This window comes from Micromys minutus (genome assembly GCF_963924665.1).
Source record: "Micromys minutus genome assembly, chromosome: 2".
Classification (NCBI taxonomy): Eukaryota; Metazoa; Chordata; class Mammalia; order Rodentia; family Muridae; genus Micromys; species Micromys minutus.
Genome location: NC_137971.1, coordinates 40,548,825 through 40,567,862, shown reverse-complemented (window position 1 = coordinate 40,567,862; position 19,038 = coordinate 40,548,825). Strand labels below are relative to the sequence as shown.

The 19,038-nt window shown below is 44.4% G+C and overlaps 1 protein-coding gene across 1 annotated transcript in view; it reads left to right on the top strand.

Moving 5' to 3' along the window:
* Positions 1 to 19,038, top strand: part of TRPM6 (transient receptor potential cation channel subfamily M member 6) — a gene marked incomplete at both ends in the record, with an annotated part of 141,027 nt that overhangs the window by 75,666 nt on the left and 46,323 nt on the right. Inside the window, 4 exon segments of the mRNA XM_080912911.1 lie at positions 201 to 375; positions 740 to 854; positions 3,382 to 3,575; positions 8,193 to 8,325. Coding sequence (XP_080769037.1) covers positions 201 to 375; positions 740 to 854; positions 3,382 to 3,575; positions 8,193 to 8,325 — 617 coding nt within the window.

The window sequence follows — 19,038 nt, the reverse complement described above, 5'->3', positions numbered from 1 at the left end:
TGCACATCATATGACTCCAGATATGTCACTGGCCCAAAGCACATACTACATAGAAGAAAGATGCTGACAGCCAGAGAGAACTCAGATGTCTTGGATCGAGGCATTTTAGCCACTGGGTAGACCAGTTATCTGCAAGTGTGGTGATGGTCACTAGGGCTTGACTTGTGATAAGTTCTGGTTGTGGTGTGCTGTTTTTGCAGGCAGCAAACATGTTCTACATTGTGATCATCATGGCCATTGTCCTGCTGAGCTTTGGTGTGGCGCGAAAAGCTATCCTTTCACCAAAGGAGGCTCCTTCATGGCACCTGGCTCGTGATATCGTATTCAAGCCATATTGGATGATGTACGGAGAAGTGTATGCTTCAGATATAGATGGTAATATGGGGTTATGCTTCAGATATAGATGGTAATATGGGGTTATGCTTCAGATATAGATGGTAATATGGGGTTTTCTATGCTTCAGATATAGATGGTACATATGGGCTTATGCTTCAGATATAGATGGTACATATGGGTTTTTCTGTGATTCAGATATAGATGGTACATATAGGGTTTCACCTTCATGCAGAATCAGAACCTATGGAGATCCCCAGAATAAAAGCAAATCTGGAAATCAGTCACAAGAACCCTTTCAAGGTGTCATTCTTGTGGTAGTCTGTGAAGTTAAGGGGTCAAATATTTGCAGAGGGCTCCAGGGCTGTGGCTTATCTTCTCTCATTCTTAAATTCTTTCTTTGTAGTTTGTTCAAATGAGACGTCTTGCCCTCCGGGTTCTTTCCTGACTCCATTCCTGCAAGCTGTCTACCTCTTTGTGCAATACATCATCATGGTGAACCTGCTGATTGCCTGTTTCAAGTAGGCAACTTTAATTAAAAGATTATTTTATTTACCAAAATAGGGTAGCAGCTGTATTGAATATATTCCCGTGCATGTTGAGTATGTGACCCTTTGTTCTTATGTGTGTCCCATGTTTTATTACTGTGGCTTTAAAGCAAGGATATGAAACTATTGGTAGAAAAGAAGTCAAACTCGTAGTCAGTGAAGTAGCAGAAGTCATAATTGAGGTGTACCCATTAGAGGATATTTGAATTGTTACTGCATAGTTGGAGTTCTATAGAAGGAGAGGGTTTGGAGTTAACGGCCCATTAAAGGTTCCATGTGTACTTATCCAAAGTGGCTCTTGTCTGTTACACTTTCTTCCTTCTCTCTCATAGTAAGCCCCTCTCTCTCCCTTTCTGGCTCAGCACCTCCATTTTACATTAAAAGGGTCTTAGGCCTAGAGCTTTGTCCTTCTCTTTTATCAATACTTTTTCCTATTCTTGTCCTTATTCGGTATATCTGGGAAATCCTATTGATAAGGCCTGCTTCACTGACATTCTGGTCTTATTGATCCTGTGACCCTCCCAGGGCAAACTCTTAAACCCCTTTCCCAACATAGACTTGTTCTATTTCTAGGCTTTCCAAAAGTCTATAGAGGAATAGCAGGAGCTTCTCTACAATCAACCTACAATCCTTTTCCTCCTCTCCCCTTCTCTTTCCTTCTCTCCTCTCACCTCCTCTCCTCTCCTCTCCTCTCCTCTCCTCTCCCCTTCCCTTCCTGCCCTTCCCCTCCTCTCCTCTCCTCTCCTCTCCTCTCCTCTCCTCTCCTCTCCTCTCCTTTTTTTGGCTCTTCCTCTCCTCTACTCCCCTTCTCTTTTCTCTTTTCTTCTTTTCTCCTTTCCTCTCCTCCATTTTCCTCCTCTCTCCTCTCCTCTCTCCCCCTCCTCCCCTCTTCCTCTCCTCTCCTGCCCTTCCTTCTCCTCCCCTCACTTTCCCTCCTCTCCTCTCCTCTCCTCTTCTTTCCCCTTCTTTCCTCTTCTCTCCTGTCTCCTCTTCTCCCCTCTTCTCTCCTCCCCCTCCACTCTTCTCTCCCCTCCTCTCCCCTCCCACCCATCTCCTTTTCCCTCCTCTCCTATTTCCTCTCTTCCCCTTTCCTCTTCCTTCTCTTTTTCCTGCATTTCTTCCCTTCTGTTTCTTCCCTTTCCTTCCTCAACACTCAATAAAGAGACCAATACTTTGAGGAACAAAAAAGCATGGTGACCCCCAGATCTGATTACTTATCTAGGGGGCACCGAAGATAGAATTCTTACCATTAAAGACCTTGAGACATTTCGTGAATGTCATGATCCGCTGGAAGACATGGTGAGGTCACCTGTGAATTGAAGACAGGCAACTGAGACTAGCCTTGAGAGCTCGAAGAACTGCAGACTAATGACCCGCCCCCTTGGATTTCCCAGTCAATAAGGTTGAGATAGAATCCAGGAATGGGCATGATGTCATGTGCCCTGGTGATGCTGGGATAGAGTTCAAGTATGTCCCTGTGTTCTCAGGTGATGTTGACTCTGAACTCAGTTTTCACATTCTGCGAATCAGGGCTCTAACCCAGCTACATGTCAGTCATCCACCCCACAGGTCCTGGGACATGCCTCTCTCTGTCTTATCCTGACCCGATTCTTTTAAGGATAGTTGTGGCTCCTTCTCTCTATCACTGGTCAGGTTTTGGTTGTCAATATTTTTATTGGCTAAATTTTGTTCAAATTCTACTCTGCCATTTTGTCCTCTGAAGAAACTTACTTAAAAAAACAAAAAACAAAACAAAACAGTATCCCACTGGGCCTGCTACCAGTGTTAAATATATACACAGTTCATGGGAATGTATTGTTTTGAAGCACTCCGCCCCCTGCTAAAATTTCTGTTTACAATTATTTAGTGTTAGTGTTTATTGGCTTCCTCTAAAACTGATGTAATTTAAGAAAAAACCCAGAGTGACGACCACTAGAGGTGACTTTCGTTATAAAGTTAATGTGAATAATTTATCAAGTTCCCTTTGGAAGCTCTGTGTATTGGCTTATATAAGGAAGAATCGATCCTTCTCTCCTTCTTTATTCATATGATTCTGTTGAAATATTTTAGCTAGAATTAGTCCAGCAGTTCTTGCTTTGGGCATGAGAGCGGTATCTTTGTAAAGTCAATGGCACAGGAACATCAGACTTGTTTACAGCAAAGGATGCTTTACGTTCTGAAAAAGAGCTTCATGTGTGAGAAGCAAAGGCGCCCTATAGGCAGCACCGAGAACAACAGGGCAGTTTCTGCTTTCCGCCTAAAATGCTGCCATTTTCCCCTAGTCTTTGATTTCAGTGTCTGCATTTTGTTCATTGGTCCAAAGAACATATTTTGCACAAAGTGGTTACTGTATTTTATTCGATGGAATAAAAATCCTAAGTGGCTATTGGCTAACTGCTGATGATTATCTGTTCAGCACTCAGAAGAGTTAGAAGATAAAGTCTGTCACCTTTCAGGGTCCCATATTCAAATGTTCTCTCTCTCTTTTTTCAACCCACAGCAACATTTACTTAGATATAAAATCCATCTCGAACAAGCTCTGGAAATACAACCGCTATCGCTACATTATGACCTACCACCAGAAGCCCTGGCTACCCCCGCCCTTCATCCTGCTGAATCACATGTGCCTGCTTCTCCGAGGTCTCTGCTGCCGCCCAGCGCCACAGGACCAGGAAGAGGGGGACGTAGGGCTAAGTAAGTTTCTCTGGAGGACCAGAAGGAAGGAACAAAAAGGGCAGACAGTGAGAATGAAAGAGGGAAAAGAATAAAGGATGGGGATCTTGGAGGCTGGTAATTCCAGTGAGGTCAGAGCTTGAAGGTTCTGAGAGGACACTGTCCGCACGCTGTCACCTTAGCCTGGGGTCTCATGACTGTTTTTGCCTCTGTTAAATGTTGCAAGATATTTGATTACTGATGTGAACCCCCAAGATTCTGAAGTTATGTGTTATGTACTGAAAATACCTGTTTCTAGTTGTGGGTGTGGCTCAGCCCTTAGTATATACCTAGAATCACAAACAATGAGTTAGTTTGTAGAAGGAAGCGCTCATGTTGAAGGTGTTGTCTAACTGAGTGGCAGACAGTAAGAAAGATCTGACAGTGAGATGTGCCCAGCTCTCATGAGAAGAGAGAGAAAAGGGAAGCTACCAAAAGAGCATCACACACACACACACACACACACACACACACACACACACACACACACACACACAGAGAGAGAGAGAGAGAGAGAGAGAGAGAGAGAGAGAGAGAGAGAAAGAAAGACAGACAGACAGACAGAGACAGAGAGACAGGGAGACAGAGAGAGACCAGGAAGCAGTTTTACCAGGACAGTTTGCAGAGACAGGTTGCAGAGAGAACAAGCTAGATACAGGTGAAGACAGAAGAGCCAGAGAACGGGGAGCCAAAAGGCTAGAACATACTGCCAAAGTTATTTCGAAGTCAAACAGAACAAAGCGTCTGAGGCCGAGAGAGACGCCAGATTGAACCAGTCAGCTTGGAGAGAGGCCTTTGAGCCAGAACAGCTGAGTTGACCAGGCCAGCCAGAGCTCAGAGCTAACGGTGAGATTATTCAGGAGCAAGTCTCAGAGGCTGAAAACGCTTTACTCCTATATAAGATTGTAGGAGGATGGAAGTCTCCAAAACTAGGCTCTGATAGCAGACCGAGGCAAGTAAACCTCTGAGACAGTTACTTCAGGGGAATAAGAAATATGTTTACAGTTAAATAGTGTGCTGAAAGAGAGAGGCAGGAGAGACAGTGTCTTTTCTTGAATGTGTGAAGGTTTTAGGCCTTTGGGAAAACCTGGGTTTTCTCTGCTGGCCTGGGAACCCCTCTGAACATCTCTCAAAGGAGTCACCAGACCTGTACTCATGACACTGCTGTGTAGAGAGGTGGTTCCAAAGGTCTCAGATCCCGGGAAATAGAGCAACAAGCGTTGCTTAGTGGATCAAACAGAATCACAGTTCCGGTTTCTTAGCCTCCTAAGATCAGACAGAAAGGCTGCTTCATATTTTCAGGAAATCGGTGTGAAGTGTGGACACATGGAAAGATGAATTCTCGTTTGTTTTATTGGAGTCAGGACGTTTACTCTCTTTTTCCCCCAGGTGTGGCCTGAGGTATGTAAGACACATCTATAAAAAAGGTACATGGGTGTTTCTTTACCCCAAATCCCAACACAAACACAACTCTAAGGCCCAATAGCTTTTCATACAGGTTTATATATTCAATTTTCAATTCACAAATCCTCTACGCTATAAGATTACATCAAATAGACAAAGTTACAAACTGCCCTTCTGTATAAGATATAAGACCTATACAATCCTTAAATCCCACTTGGATCCAATTCATCCTTCTTCCATCATGAAGCCTCTCCTCAGTCCTCCCCTATCCTCTGACCTCTGACCCTCTCTCTCCACCTCCATTACCCTGCCCAATCACCTGCTCTTGCCTTTATTTTACTAAGGTTCAGATGAAGTCACCTTCATGAGTTCGTGACTGGGCATTAATATCAAAATACAAAACGGCTGCAAGACAATCTACATTTCACATTTCCCCCTTCCCCTCTTATTTTAGTATTTTTCTTCTGAGGGAAATATTATGATTCTTTGCTTTTTTTTTTTTTTTTTTTTTTTTTTTTGGCAATTAACAAACCATTCCTCCCGACTCTAAGCTTCTGCTCCATTCCCCTTTAAAGGTAGACTTAACAGATGGGGCAGCAGTGCCACCTCGTGGTTAGTTTAAGAACTGCATACTCCAGCGGCACCTGTTGCTAGACCTGCCCTTGGGAGTTTGGGGCAGATTTGCTGCTGGGGGCTGGTGTACATCTGGTCCTGGCTTGTAAAACATCAAAGATGGGGGCTGTAGGATCACTTTTTCTAATGTTTAAAGGTTCCTCCATGCCATGTAAATTACAAAATATTGTGTGCTTTTGTTGTGAGCACGTTTTTATAGATAAACACATTTTCAATTTAACACTGATTTCTCCTTGCTTAATTGAAAAATAATGAAACACTGCATAGTAGTAAATTATGAAGTAGTTTTTAATTTTTTGTGACTCACATAAAGACACTTATGAGAGAATTTACTAAGTTTGTCCCCTTAGCAGCATCATGCTCCCTTCATATTTCCCAAGTATTAGAAACACACTTAAATCTGATTTCTGGTTCCCCTCACTGAGAACCAGGACAGTGTATAAATCCAAATGTTGAGGTTTGATGATGGCCTGCACTGGCCTAGGCACCGCAGGGTGAGGTGTTTTTTAAAGAGTTAGTTACTTCAGAGAGGGGTGCAAGTTGACTGGCCACTGGCTGGTAGTTCTCAGGAGGAGTTAGCCAATCCATGCTCAGCCTGATGTGGCAAGACTTCCTCACACTAACAGCAGTGACATCAGCATACTCTGCCCCCTATACACCCGATTTCCACCTATAGATTACTTATTGCTCTTTTAGTAATTAACACAGATAACGGGGGGAGGGGGTGGGGGAACAATGACCTTCTTTCTCCAGCTGTATCTGCTTGTCTAGGAGCACAGCGTGACAGTCTGTGATGTCTGTCACATAAGTACCACTTCCTGTTCGTTCTCAGTACAACAGGGGAATAGCCATTTACTCCCATCAAACTGTTATCACAAGATACACGAGGCTAGGGGCTTAATAAAAGAGGCTTGAAGTCAACCTTTGCTTAAGCAAGTCTTCACTCTAAATGCGTTTGTAGGAGAACTTTGCTCTTGAAGACTTACAGTGACTCAACAAACAAACCTGCAAGATCATGCTGGGCATTGTGACACACGTGTGATCCCGGACACAGAGAGGCTGAGGAAAGGGTATCTGAGGGTTTGGGGCCAGCCTGAGCTACAGAGGGAGACTGGTTTTTTAAAATATAATGCAATAAAACATGTAAAATGGAAAGAAGCAAAGGAAACAAAAAACTCTCAAATACCAATGATCTAGGCTAGAAATTTGGATAACATTAGAAAACGTTGCCTGAGTGATGGGCCATAAAACACTGGCTATGCAAGCATGAGGGCCCGAGTTCGAGTCTCAGGACCACATTCAAAGGCTTGCAGTGCTGGCACATTCTTTTAACTCTAGCACCGGGAAGGCAGAGCAAGGCTGATACCCTGGACTGCTTGGCATGGTCCCTGTTCTCACAGACCTGGACTTCAGAAACACCACCAGGACATCGACCTCTGCCCTTTGCCCACATGCGCACACACACGTGCTCTTCTATATGTTCATCTTCCCTATGGATACACAGGCACACCAATACATACAGAAAAAGTTAGACATGCTATGAGAGTGTAGAACCGCACTCTATACAAAATAAAGGTATTTAGAGTTAAAACTTGCTTATGACAAGGTCAACTGTAAGCCTCTTTTATCAAGTACTTAATCTCATGTATAGCATAGACAAGAATATATTTTATCATTTAGAGCCATGCAGTTCGCCAAAATCACGATCACAGAACACAAGTAGTACCACTTCCAGGCAGGAGAAATGGGCGGAAATACAAAGACATAGTGATGAACTGCAACCGCGCAGCGCTGACTGTCACAGTGCGGGGACACTTCAGAGCTGCCTTCTGTGGATGCCCCAATGAGGAGTTCATCAGCTTGCAGTGCTCTGGGAGGCTCATCATCTGCCTCCCCGATGCTGGGAGTAAAAGAAAGCACCGCCATGTCAAATCATTTCATGTGGGTTCTGGAAATCAAGCCCCAGTCCCCATGCTTGAATGACAAGTGATTCATAGACTAAACTATAACTCCAGTCTCCATCCCCTTTGTAATAAAAAAAAGTTAAAAATTTCACCATGTATAACACATACATCATGCAAAGCCATCTTGATCCCCTGCGTCATTGCTACGGTGTCTGGCTAACATAGGTTTTTGTGAAACCAAATGTAATATGCAGATCTTTAAATGAGCGCCATCGATGGATGCCCGCAGCTCTGTCGCTCGAGGGTCTGCTGTATTTGGAGGCTGGAATTCCAAGTCTGTAGTCTCTCTCTGGTCAGCCTCTGGTGACAGCCTTCTAGTTACACCACAACATGGTGGATGGGTTCCTGTAGCACAAAGGTAGGGGATGAATAGCGAGATGGGGTGAAGAAGGAGAGAGAGAGGGAGAATGGAGAGCTATCGGCTAAGCTTGATGTGACCAGTTCGTTAATCCAGTCTTCCCATGGTCCCACCATGTAATTCTCACCTATAGACGAAGCTTCAGTACATCACTGGGGACACAATCCACACCAGTAAAAAGCACACTCCGCGTGAGCCCTCCAGGAGGGGCTTTCATATGTGTCATGCTTGTTTCCACAGAGCTCTACCTCACAAAGGATGACTTGAAAAAACTTCATGATTTTGAAGAGCAGTGTGTGGAAAAATATTTCCATGAGAAGACGGAAGATCTGAATTGTAGTTTTGAGGAGCAAATCCGAGTGACCTCAGAAAGGTAAAGATTATCTAATTCCCCCACGCTGCTACTAGATCGGGATTGTCCTAGAATGTGTAAAACAATAGATAGACCCACTTTCAAACCCCATAGGTTTGAGTTCTGCCCAATTTGCAGCATGTATCGTAATATGATTTATGAAATCAGCATCTATTTATTTGATGTCACTATATTCTGGATAGTATTTGCATTCCAAGGAATAAGTGGAGAGTTGGAGTCAAGAATTTCTGTCTGATGGACTTACATTCCATTGTTTATGTGTGGAAAGGTCAAGGGAAGTAAAGGAGTAGTGAAAACAAGATATTCAAGTAAGCTGACAGCAGAAACATATGCATTAATGTTGGTTAGTAAAAAAAAAATAGCTATGAGTAACTGTGGGTAGTAATGCATGCCTTTAATCCAAGCATGACAGAGGCAGAGGCAGAGGCAGAGGCAGAGGCAGAGGCAGAGAGGGGCAGAGGCAGAGGCAGAGGCAGAGGCAGAGGCAGAGGCAGAGGCAGAGGCAGAGGCAGAGGCAGAGGCAGAGGCAGAGGCAGAGGCAGAGGCAGAGGCAGAGGCAGAGGCAGAGAGGGGCAGAGAGGGGCAGAGAGGGGCAGAGATGGGCAGAGAGGGGTAGAGAGAGGCAGAGAGAGACAGAGAGAGGCAGAGGCAATTTCTCTGTGGTCCAGAGTGAGTTCTAGGACAGCCAGGAGGTCACATGGTGAAGTGTTGTTGTCAGAGCAATGACACCCACAGTCATTTGCAGGTTGCATGTTAGTCCAACAGCATCTGAAGATTCAGCACAGGGAAGGAAACAGATGGCTGAGAGGGCAGCCTTCTCTAGCAGGCCCTGGTCAACATTTGCTGGTGGTGGGGATGAAGACAACTTCACTGCTAAGGAGAGAGAACAGGAGAGCTTGAGTCAGCAACAGTAGACTGCTTAGGTGAGCAGGTTGACTGTTAAGGGAAAAATGATGGGGCCTAGGGACACAAAGAACTGTCATTGTTTTGTATAGAGATGACAACATAAATCTGTGTGGTTCTGGAAGTGATCTGCCTGGGCTTTAGTACAGGAAGCCAGGATAGAATATGGGCAGTAGGCAAGTGGTTGAATAGAGAGCCATGAGCACACAGGAGCTTGGGGCGATGCTCTGGCTGAGGGGACTTGTGATTCTTGAACTTCCTGAAAGGGGACTGTATAGGCAAGCTATTCAAAGGTTTGAGGAAAAAGGACAGATGTGTTGGAGAAAGGGAATGTATTAGGAAACCTAGCGAGTATGTTAATGTAACAATTTCACATGTACAGAATTGTGTTAATGTGTGGAAGTGTGCACATAGTTTTATGGATTTTTAGAAACAGAGTTGTTCTTGCAAGTAGAAGCAAATTGATACAAACTAAATATATTCCTTCACTTTTGAATATACATGAGACTGACTATAGAATGTTTAATTATATATGTTTTTTTTCTGATGCCCCTAAATCTGATAGATGGATGTGAGTTCTTAACCACAACTCCACTAAAATAGACTTACAATAGAAACTTACTTACAGTAGGCATGCCGTATTTATGCAATTCTGTATTGTTTTGTTGCTAATCTATTTCTGTCAATATGTGTTTAGGTAGCTGGTTGAACTTCAGATCAAGTTTAATATTGAGAAAATGTTGACTATCTAATGACGGCTGTAGACCCATAAAACTGGAACTTATCTCATAATCTCTTTAGACCATTGCCATTTCTACTTTCTCTTTCATATTGTTTCTGACAGCTGTGCTTACAGAACTCCATGGGCCTCCTGGGCTCTGGACTCTATGATGTGCGCTCCTCTTAGGAGTTGGCAGAACTTGGCACAGCTCTGCTTCTATCCCTTTAACTATGTGCTCTTGGGAAATATTATCGCACTGCTTTGAATCTTAGTTATTTTTATTTATGGCATAGATGTGAACATAGCTCACTCTTTTAGAACTGTGTGGATCAGTGTGTATAACAGAGCCAAGGGTAGAAAGACCAATGGAGCCTAGTTGGAAAAACAGGTTACAGATATTAGTAGTAAAATTTCTTTTGAAATACTACATTTGTTACTTCTCACTGGAGTGACAAAAATGCCGAAGAAGGAGCAACTTAAGAGATGAAGTTTATTTTGGCTTACATTTTGAGGGTCTAATCCATCACAGAAGAGAAAACATGGCAAGAGGAGAGGGAAGCCAGTCACATGGAATCCACAGTCAGGAAGCAGAGAGAGATATACTTGTGTTCAATTGATTTTACCTTTTCAGTTCAGTCTGGGACCTCCCCACACGGATGGTACCATCAGCATTCATAATGGATTTTCTATAGTCAAAACTCCTTGGAAACATTCTCATAGGTAAATCAAGAGATATGTTTCCAAGGTAACTCAAAACCCTGCCAAATTGATGATGAAAAGTGATCATCATAAGTACAAACCTCTAAGGAGATAAAATAAGGTCAGAGCATCTCCCACTGATATGAATTAAGGCAAGGACAAGGAGAACTGCTCACTCTACCTGTGCTGAGGAAGGTGTTTGTGCACTCTGTGCTATGGATAAGCTTATACGCCTGTTAGATATAAGAATGGATTTGAGGGGTCAGGTGGAGATCAGGGATGCCAGGCAGTGGGATGATGTGGCAGTGGGATGCTGTGACAGTGGGATGCCGTGGCAGTGGGATGCTGTGACAGTGGAATGCCGTGGCAGTGGGATGCTGTGACAGTGGGATGCTGTGATAGTGGGATGCCGTGGAAGTGGGATGCCATGACAATGGGATGCTGTGACAGTGGGATGCCAGGCAGTGGGATGCTGTGGCAGTGGGATGCTGTGGCAGTGGGATGCCGTGGCAGTGGGATGCTGTGACAGTGGGATGCCGTGGCAGTGGGATACCAGGCAGTCGGATGCCGTGGCAGTGGGATGCTTTGGCAGTGGGATGCTGTGACAGTGGGATGCTGTGGCAGTGAGATGCTGTGGCAGTGGGATGCTGTGACAGTGGGATGCTGTGATAGTGGGATGCCGTGGAAGTGGGATGCCATGAAAATGGGATGCCGTGGCAGTGGGATGCTTTGGCAGTGGGATGCTTTGGCAGTGGGATGTCGTGGCAGTGGGATGCCATGAAAATGGGATGCCGTGGCAGTGGGATGCTTTGGCAGTGGGATGCTTTGGCAGTGGGATGTCGTGGCAGTGGGATGCCATGAAAATGGGATGCTGTGGCAGTGGGATGCCGGGATGCCATGGCAGTGGGATGCTTTGGCAGTGGGATGCTTTGGCAGTGGGATGCTTTGGCAGTGGGATGCTGTGACAGTGGGATGCCGTGACAGTGGGATACTGTGGCAGTGGGATGCTGTGGCAGTGGGATGCTGTGGCAATGGGATGCTGTGGCAGTGGGATGCTGTGACAGTGGGATGCCGTGGCAGTGGGATGCTTTGGCAGTGGGATGCTGTGGCAGTGGGATGGCCATGGCAGTGGGATGCCGTGGCAGTGGGATGCCGTGGCAGTGGGATGCCGTGGCTGTGGGATGCCGTGGCAGTGGGATACCGTGGCAGTGGGATGCCGTGGCAGTGGGATGCCGTGGCAGTGGGATACCAGGCAGTGGGATGCTTTGGCAGTGGGATGCCGTGGCAGTGGGATGCTGTGGCAGTGGGATGCCAGGCAGTGGGATGCTGTGGCAGTGGGATGCCGTAGCAGTGGGATACCAGGCAGTGGGATGCTGTGACAATGGGATGCCAGGCAGTGGGATGCTGTGGCAGTGGGATGCTGTGACAGTGGGATGCCGGGATGCCATGGCAGTGGGATACCAGGCAGTGGGATGCTGTGACAGTGGGATGCTGTGACAGTGGGATACCAGGCAGTGGGATGCTGTGACAGTGGGATGCCGTGGCAGTCGGATGCCGTGACAGTGGGATGCCATGACAGTGGGATGCCGTGGCAGTGGGATGCTGTGACAGTGGGATGCCGTGGCAGTGGGATGCTGTGGCAGTGGGATGCCGTGGCTGTGGGATGCCGTGGCAGTGGGATGCCGTGGCAGTGGGATGCCGTGGCAGTGGGATGCTGTGGCAGTGGGATGCCGTGGCTGTGGGATGCCGTGGCAGTGGGATGCTGTGACAGTGGGATGCCGTGGCAGTGGGATGCTGTGGCAGTGGGATGCCGTGGCAGTGGGATGCCGTGGCTGTGGGATGCCATGACAGTGGGATGCCGTGGCTGTGGGATGCTGTGGCAGTGGGATGTGACAAAAAAGAAAAACAATTAATGAGTGTGATAGAGATTGGTTGGAGCTGAGGAGAAGGTTGGAAACCAGGTTGCCTCTCAGATACATACACATAGGTGATGCCATCAGGGAGAAATGGCAGCACCAGGAAACTGTGTACAAAGGTGTGAAGAAAGCTACCGGGCTCATATTTGTTGATCATGGGAATCATGTGCCAGTTAGTCACCCTGTTCATGAGGCTTAGGACAAATGAATCTGAAGCCCTGGGGCCACGTAGAACGGGAGCAGGAGATGCCTTCTAATCAAGAGGGTCTGTAGGAGTCGACTGCCAGTTCCGGGACAGACACACAGCGGAGGCAGCTAGTGCTGGACAACTGTTGTGCCAACATCTGTAAAATGTCAGACAGCAAAGGAGCAACTGATGGAGGAGACTGGAACGGTGAGGCCCTTTTTGGGGAGGGCACCTGGGGTGCCCCAGAGGGTAGTAGTCAGAAGTCAAGGTGATACTGAGTGAGAACCTGAGGTCTGGGGTTCATAGCAAGTGTTTCCATGGTGATGATCCCGAGGCCTTTGGTCCTCTCGCTTTCATGTAGCATCTCTCTAGGACTCGAGAACCCAAGAGCCAGAGACGGAGAACTAAGCGCTTCAGTGGGGATGCTCATAATATATTCAGTCCCGTGAACTTCATGTGACTTCATTTCTCTTAGACCCGAGGGGAGGAGGATAGTCGTTAAGGGATTATATGACTTCTGAAAATTATGGATAATTCTAAGTAGTTTTGAACTTGGCTCTGAATTTCTAAAAGACTTTCTTGCAATTATAATATATTTTCTTACTCTTATTGTTGTGGCCATTTTGGGGGAGCTCGTAAATGAGGGGTGCTAGGAAGGTATCTGAGCAATGATTTTTTTTTAAGAGGTTTAATATAAGGAGATCGTAGAAACCACTGCATGTTTGCCTGCCTCCAAAGAAGGCATTATCTACCTTCTGGAATGAAATGACTGTGGGGTGTGGACAGAGGGCAAGGGCTAACTAAAGCCTGTTAAGTATGCAGTAGGAACATCGGCTTCGGCTGCCCTCTGAGCGTGCTTGCCAGATGTCCTTCCTCTCTGGTCTGTGCAGCAAAGTTCCTGTGTTATCTCTTCTGTTCCGGCACATTGGCTGTGCCGTGTTTGGGAAATGCCACAGTTTCTATGATTTGTAGAATCTCGAGCACAATGTGCGCCACAACGTGGGGTGGCTTTCACTTCAGCAGATTCATGTCTGGCCAAGGCTTCGTTGAACAACATCTGTGAGCACCTCTAGGGGCTTGTCCTTCCAGCAGGATTCCCCAGGCAAACTTGCTTTGATCCCAGATGAATGAGGGGTATGTCTGCCTGTAGCGGTGGGTTAGATGGAGACGGTCTAGCTTGACACCCAGCCGCATGACATTGGATACGTGGCCTGACCCTTTCCCTGGGAAGGGAACAGTAGTTATGTGTACCTCACAGAGCTGCCATCTGGTGAAATAAAACGGGAAGTAGACCCATCCTATAATGCTTTGCTCACAGAGAACACTTCACAGATGGGTCTGTCAGGCCGATTATAATTATGTTTCTTATTATCTAATTTTTAAGAATCTTGGCTAATGGCCCACAGGTAAAAGAGTCACCAGGCCCGTCTTCCCTCCACTCGGGCCTTGCACAGAGGAAACTGTAATAGTAAGGATTTGTTTTATGTGTCAGAATGACTGAAAAGCTACGCTGAATCAATGCAGCTGGTGGTCTAGGAATATAATTAAAATATGCTTCACAGGACACCGCGTTTTCGAAAATGAGTTTCCGTAAAAAGCAAGAGGGCCCATTTCAGACGGCCAGGTTATTTGTCTAACAGGTCTCTATTACAGAGTGCCACCTGTTGCTGAGAATAATGGCTGGATTCTATTGTATCCATTCGATGTGTCTGCAGCTAATGGAACTTAATGAGCCTCCATTACCGCTGCTCAGACTGTACTGTTTTTGAATTAGATGAAACAGGGCACTGGATGGAGACGTTCCAATTAGGCATATCTGGAGGAAATATACATATACTTTGTGCTCTTTCCCTCATTGCCCTTGCTAGTCCAAACTTTGTGGGTTTCAGAAGGTCAGCTAGCATGCTTTAAGCCCACTGGTGAGTTATAGAAGTTGGATTTTATACAAAATTAACAGAAAAGGGTTCTGCTCATAAAGAATACAATGGAAATGGAAAACAGCAGCTGCTTTATTTGTTCGGTTCCTATCTGCAACGGTCTCAGGAAGCAGGGTGGGAGGTCGGGAGCGCCCCATGCTTTAGGGGTGTTCTAGGGGCAGGAAACCGATCCTTGTGGTGGGAAGGTCTGGCTAAAACTGAGTGAACTTCTCCTAGTTGAGTGATCCTCCAGTTCCTAGCCACTAATAAGAATGGGACGAGTTCTTCGTGACTCCCTATTAGCTATAAAATCACTGCTTAGATATCCTCCCTTGCTGGTTTTTAGTGTAATCTTATTACCAAAGATTCATTTTGTGTGCATAAATGCTTTGTCCACATGCCTGTGTGGACAGCTCATGTGTGCCTGCTACCCATGGGGGCACAGAAGAGGACAATTGATCACCTGGAATCTGTTACAGTGGAGAGCTGCCATGGGCGTGCTGGGAACTGAACTATGACCTGCGTGAACACTCAGGGAGCTTTAACCCATGCTGTATCTCTCCAATTGCAGAAATTCACTTAAAAGCTGTTTTTGATTGATTGATTATGTGTTTGTGTGTGTGTGTGTGTGTGTGTGTGTGTGTGTGTGGTATCTGCAAAGGCCAAAAGATGGTGTCAGATCCTCTGGAACTGAAGTTACATATGTGAGCTGCCATGTGGTTGCTGAGAATCGAACTTGAGTCCTCTCTGGAAGAGCAGCCATTTCTCTTAAGCACTGAGCTGTCTCTCTCTAGCTTCCCCCAGAGTACCACTTATTGGATATTTTAGTTTTTTATTTCTTTACTTAGAAAGTCAGATGCTAAATTTTAAAACGTATAAGTCAGAACAAAAGGCGTCCTCAGGCTTGTTCCTGCCAGCAGAAAGAGCCAAAGAAAATAACCACAAATAATGTAATATCACTATATTTGTATTATGCACATACACAAACACAAAAAACCCAAATAAACTCTTTTAAACAGGAAACAGATTATACATATATATATAAACTATAATCTCCTCTTGTAAGGAATATTTATTATTTTAACAGAGTGAAACTGTAGCTTCCTCGTGTGTTGTAAATAGTTTTAACATGCTATAATGCAGAGGAAATCATTGTCATTTCCCTTTTATCTCTTATTATGTAATGAGCTTCTCGATTTTGCTATTTTTCTTTACCTTTTGTATTTTGTACTTGGGGAATTGTCTCCTCATGTCATTTGTAATCCTCTTGTACACAGCAGGAGGTGGATCCTGTTTGTGCAACTGTGTGTGTGTGTGTGTGTGTGTGTGTATGTGTTTGTATGTATGAGACAAAGAGAGAGATTGTGTGTGGTTTCCTTTTTTTTTGCAGGTATGTTTATGGATGTATTATCCTTCTTGGCTTGGAGTTTTCCTTATGATATTTTTTGTAGGGCTGTATTTGTGAATATATATTGTTTGAATTTGGACTTGCCCTAAAATATCTTATTTGCTCCCTCTAGGTGACTGAGAGTTTTCCTGGGTATAGCACTCTAGGTTGGCACCTGTTTGTTTTGTTTTTTGTTTTTTGTGTAGTGTTTTTTTGAGTTTGCAGAGTACCTGTCCATGCCTGTCTAGCTTTTAGAGTCTCTGTTGAGAAGTCATATGTAATTCTGATAGGTCTGCCATTGTATATTACCTGGCCTTTTCTCCTTACCACGTTTAATATTCTTTCTTCTGTAAATTTTGTGTTTTGATTATTATGTGCTGGGAGGATATTTTCTGGTACAGTCTACATGGGGTTCTATAAGCTTCTTGTATGTTTATAGGCATCTCTTTAGGTTGGGATTTTTTTCTATAATTTTGTTGAGCCTTGGAGCTGGGACTCTTTACTTTCTTCTATTTCTGTTATTCTTAGGTCAAGTCTTTTTGTGGTATCCCAGATTTCCTGGATGTTTTCTGTCAGGAAGGTTTTAGCTTTAACATTTAATTTAGCTGATGCTTTAAAGATTTAAAAAGCTTTGTGGTTTATTAAGGGATATAAATATTAGAATACTAATTTTCCAGTTTTTGTTGAGAGAAGACTATATTGGGCGTTTACAGTTTTAGAGGGAAAGGTCACATACAACATGGAAGGGAGCATGGCAGCAAGCAGCCAGGTGTTGCTTTAAGTGTTTGCATACTTATCGATAAGTGGGAGACAGACAGGCATAGGCAGAGAGAGAGAGAGAGAGAGAGAGAGAGAGAGAGAGAGAGAGAGAGAGAGAGAGAGAGAGAGAGCGCAAACTGAAAAATAGCATGGGCTTTTGAAATCTCCTCCAAGACCACACCTCCTGATCCTTCTCAGACAATGCCACCAACTATAGACCAAGTGATAAAATATATGAGCCCATGAGAGCCATTTTTAATTTAACCACCATACCACACTGTACCACAGTGTACTTCTGTACTCTTTGGCTCCCATAGGCTTGTAGCCAAATTACAATGCAAAATGCATTGAGTTCAACTTCCAAAGTCTCCAAAATCTTTCACAGTCTCAAAACAATTTTAAAATCCAAAGTTTTTCTAAGACTCAAGGCACTCCCTTAACTGTAACGATCTGTAAAGTCATAAAGCAAATTCTATACTTCCAATATACTATGAAATAAGATACATTACCACTTAAAAGGAAAGGCAGGGGGTAAAGTGAGGAAATAGTGGACCAAAGCCGCATCAAAATTCAGTGGGGCACACTCCTAATCCTGTGATTCCATATCTGGCGTCAGAGCTTAGATGGCCCTTGTCTTTCAACTTCGCTGACTACAACAAACTTCCTCTCTTGGGCTGAATCCATTCCCCAGGCACAGCTGTCCTTGTTGGATATTCTGTAACCGTGGCACCACCAGTGCCTAGAGGGTTTCCAACACACTCCAGGCTTCATTTTCACAGTTTCATGCAGTGACCTCCCTGGACCTTTAGGCAGGGACTCTCCTGCACATGCCTGGCTATAACCTTTTTACTCATGTATTCTTCATGGCTCTAAAGCCAGGACCATGTGACCTATGCTGAAAAAATCTGTTACCTGATGTGGAGGGAACCTGTCTTCCTCCTTGAATTATATTTGCATAAACTTTGATTTGTTGATACTTTCCTTTCTACATGTTGAAAGCTTAGCTTGGTGGGGTTTTGTCTTGAGGACAACCTTGTTTTCACCCCTTTTTATGCCAGGTCTTTCATCTCTCAGCACAACCCTTGGTTCCAATTTTGAGTTTCCCTGTGTTCTGTTTCTCCTCAAAAAGTACATTTTGTATTTTATTTTTGCCTCAATTTCTCTTTTTATTGTAGAGCTGCATAAAACTGGATTACTAATAACCATGTGGCAGAGTAAATATTGATTTGAAATCCTGTAAACACTGTCTTGAAATCTCTGCCAAAGAAATTAATATAGAATTTTAATTTAGTCTTTTGCAGTTTTTAGGACAAGGACAATAAGCAGCCACATTCTTTGCCAAAACATCCCCCAAATGATCTCTAACTTAAGCTGCTAATATTGTTACCGTCTGAATTTTGGGCTGGGCCTCCGTAATTCACATTGTTCTTTGCATTAAAATCTTTTAAGGTCTTGCAAGAATAATATATACAGTTTTCAACTGCGTTTCTAGTCCAAAATTTCCAGTCTTCCACATTTCTCTAAAACCCCACATACTCAGGCCTGTCACAGCAATATCCCATTTCCTCGCACAACTTATATCTTAGTTACCCTTGTATTTTTTGCTATAAGACATGACTAAAGTAACTTACAGAAGAAAGAATTTACTGTGGGCTTACAGTTTCAGTGGGTTGTAGGAAGCATGGTACCAAGCAGATTGGTGCTGGTCAGAAGGATGCATACCTGGTATTTCCAGAGTCTGGCACTGAATTGCCTTAGTCAGAGGCTTACAAAGCCAAGCTCCATAAGGCTACATACTTTCCTTTTTCATATAGTCAGGGGAAAGCTACGTCCTGCTATACTTCCTGTCTACATACCTCTAACCTATGTATGATCAAACACATTCTGTGTAGTTAGGGCAAGCAAGCTTGTTTACAGAAGCAAATCCTTGTGGCTTGTTATCTTACATGAACAACATTCCCCAACATTCCAAGATGTTATCTGTCCTTGGACAAGTGTGGCTTACAGGTTAGAGGCATGTTTGTCTTATAGATCTCATAGTAATTTAATGTAAATTACTTCAATTTACTTAAAATGTAAATTTATCCTTTTAGTACCCATATGAGCTGTATCCTGATCAGATTCTTGTCTGTGTGATAGGTACCTGTTCATATTTGGATCTAATAAGCATCACCTTAATAGCATCTGGATAAGGCATTAATCATGTAAGGGTCAACAGTAATTAT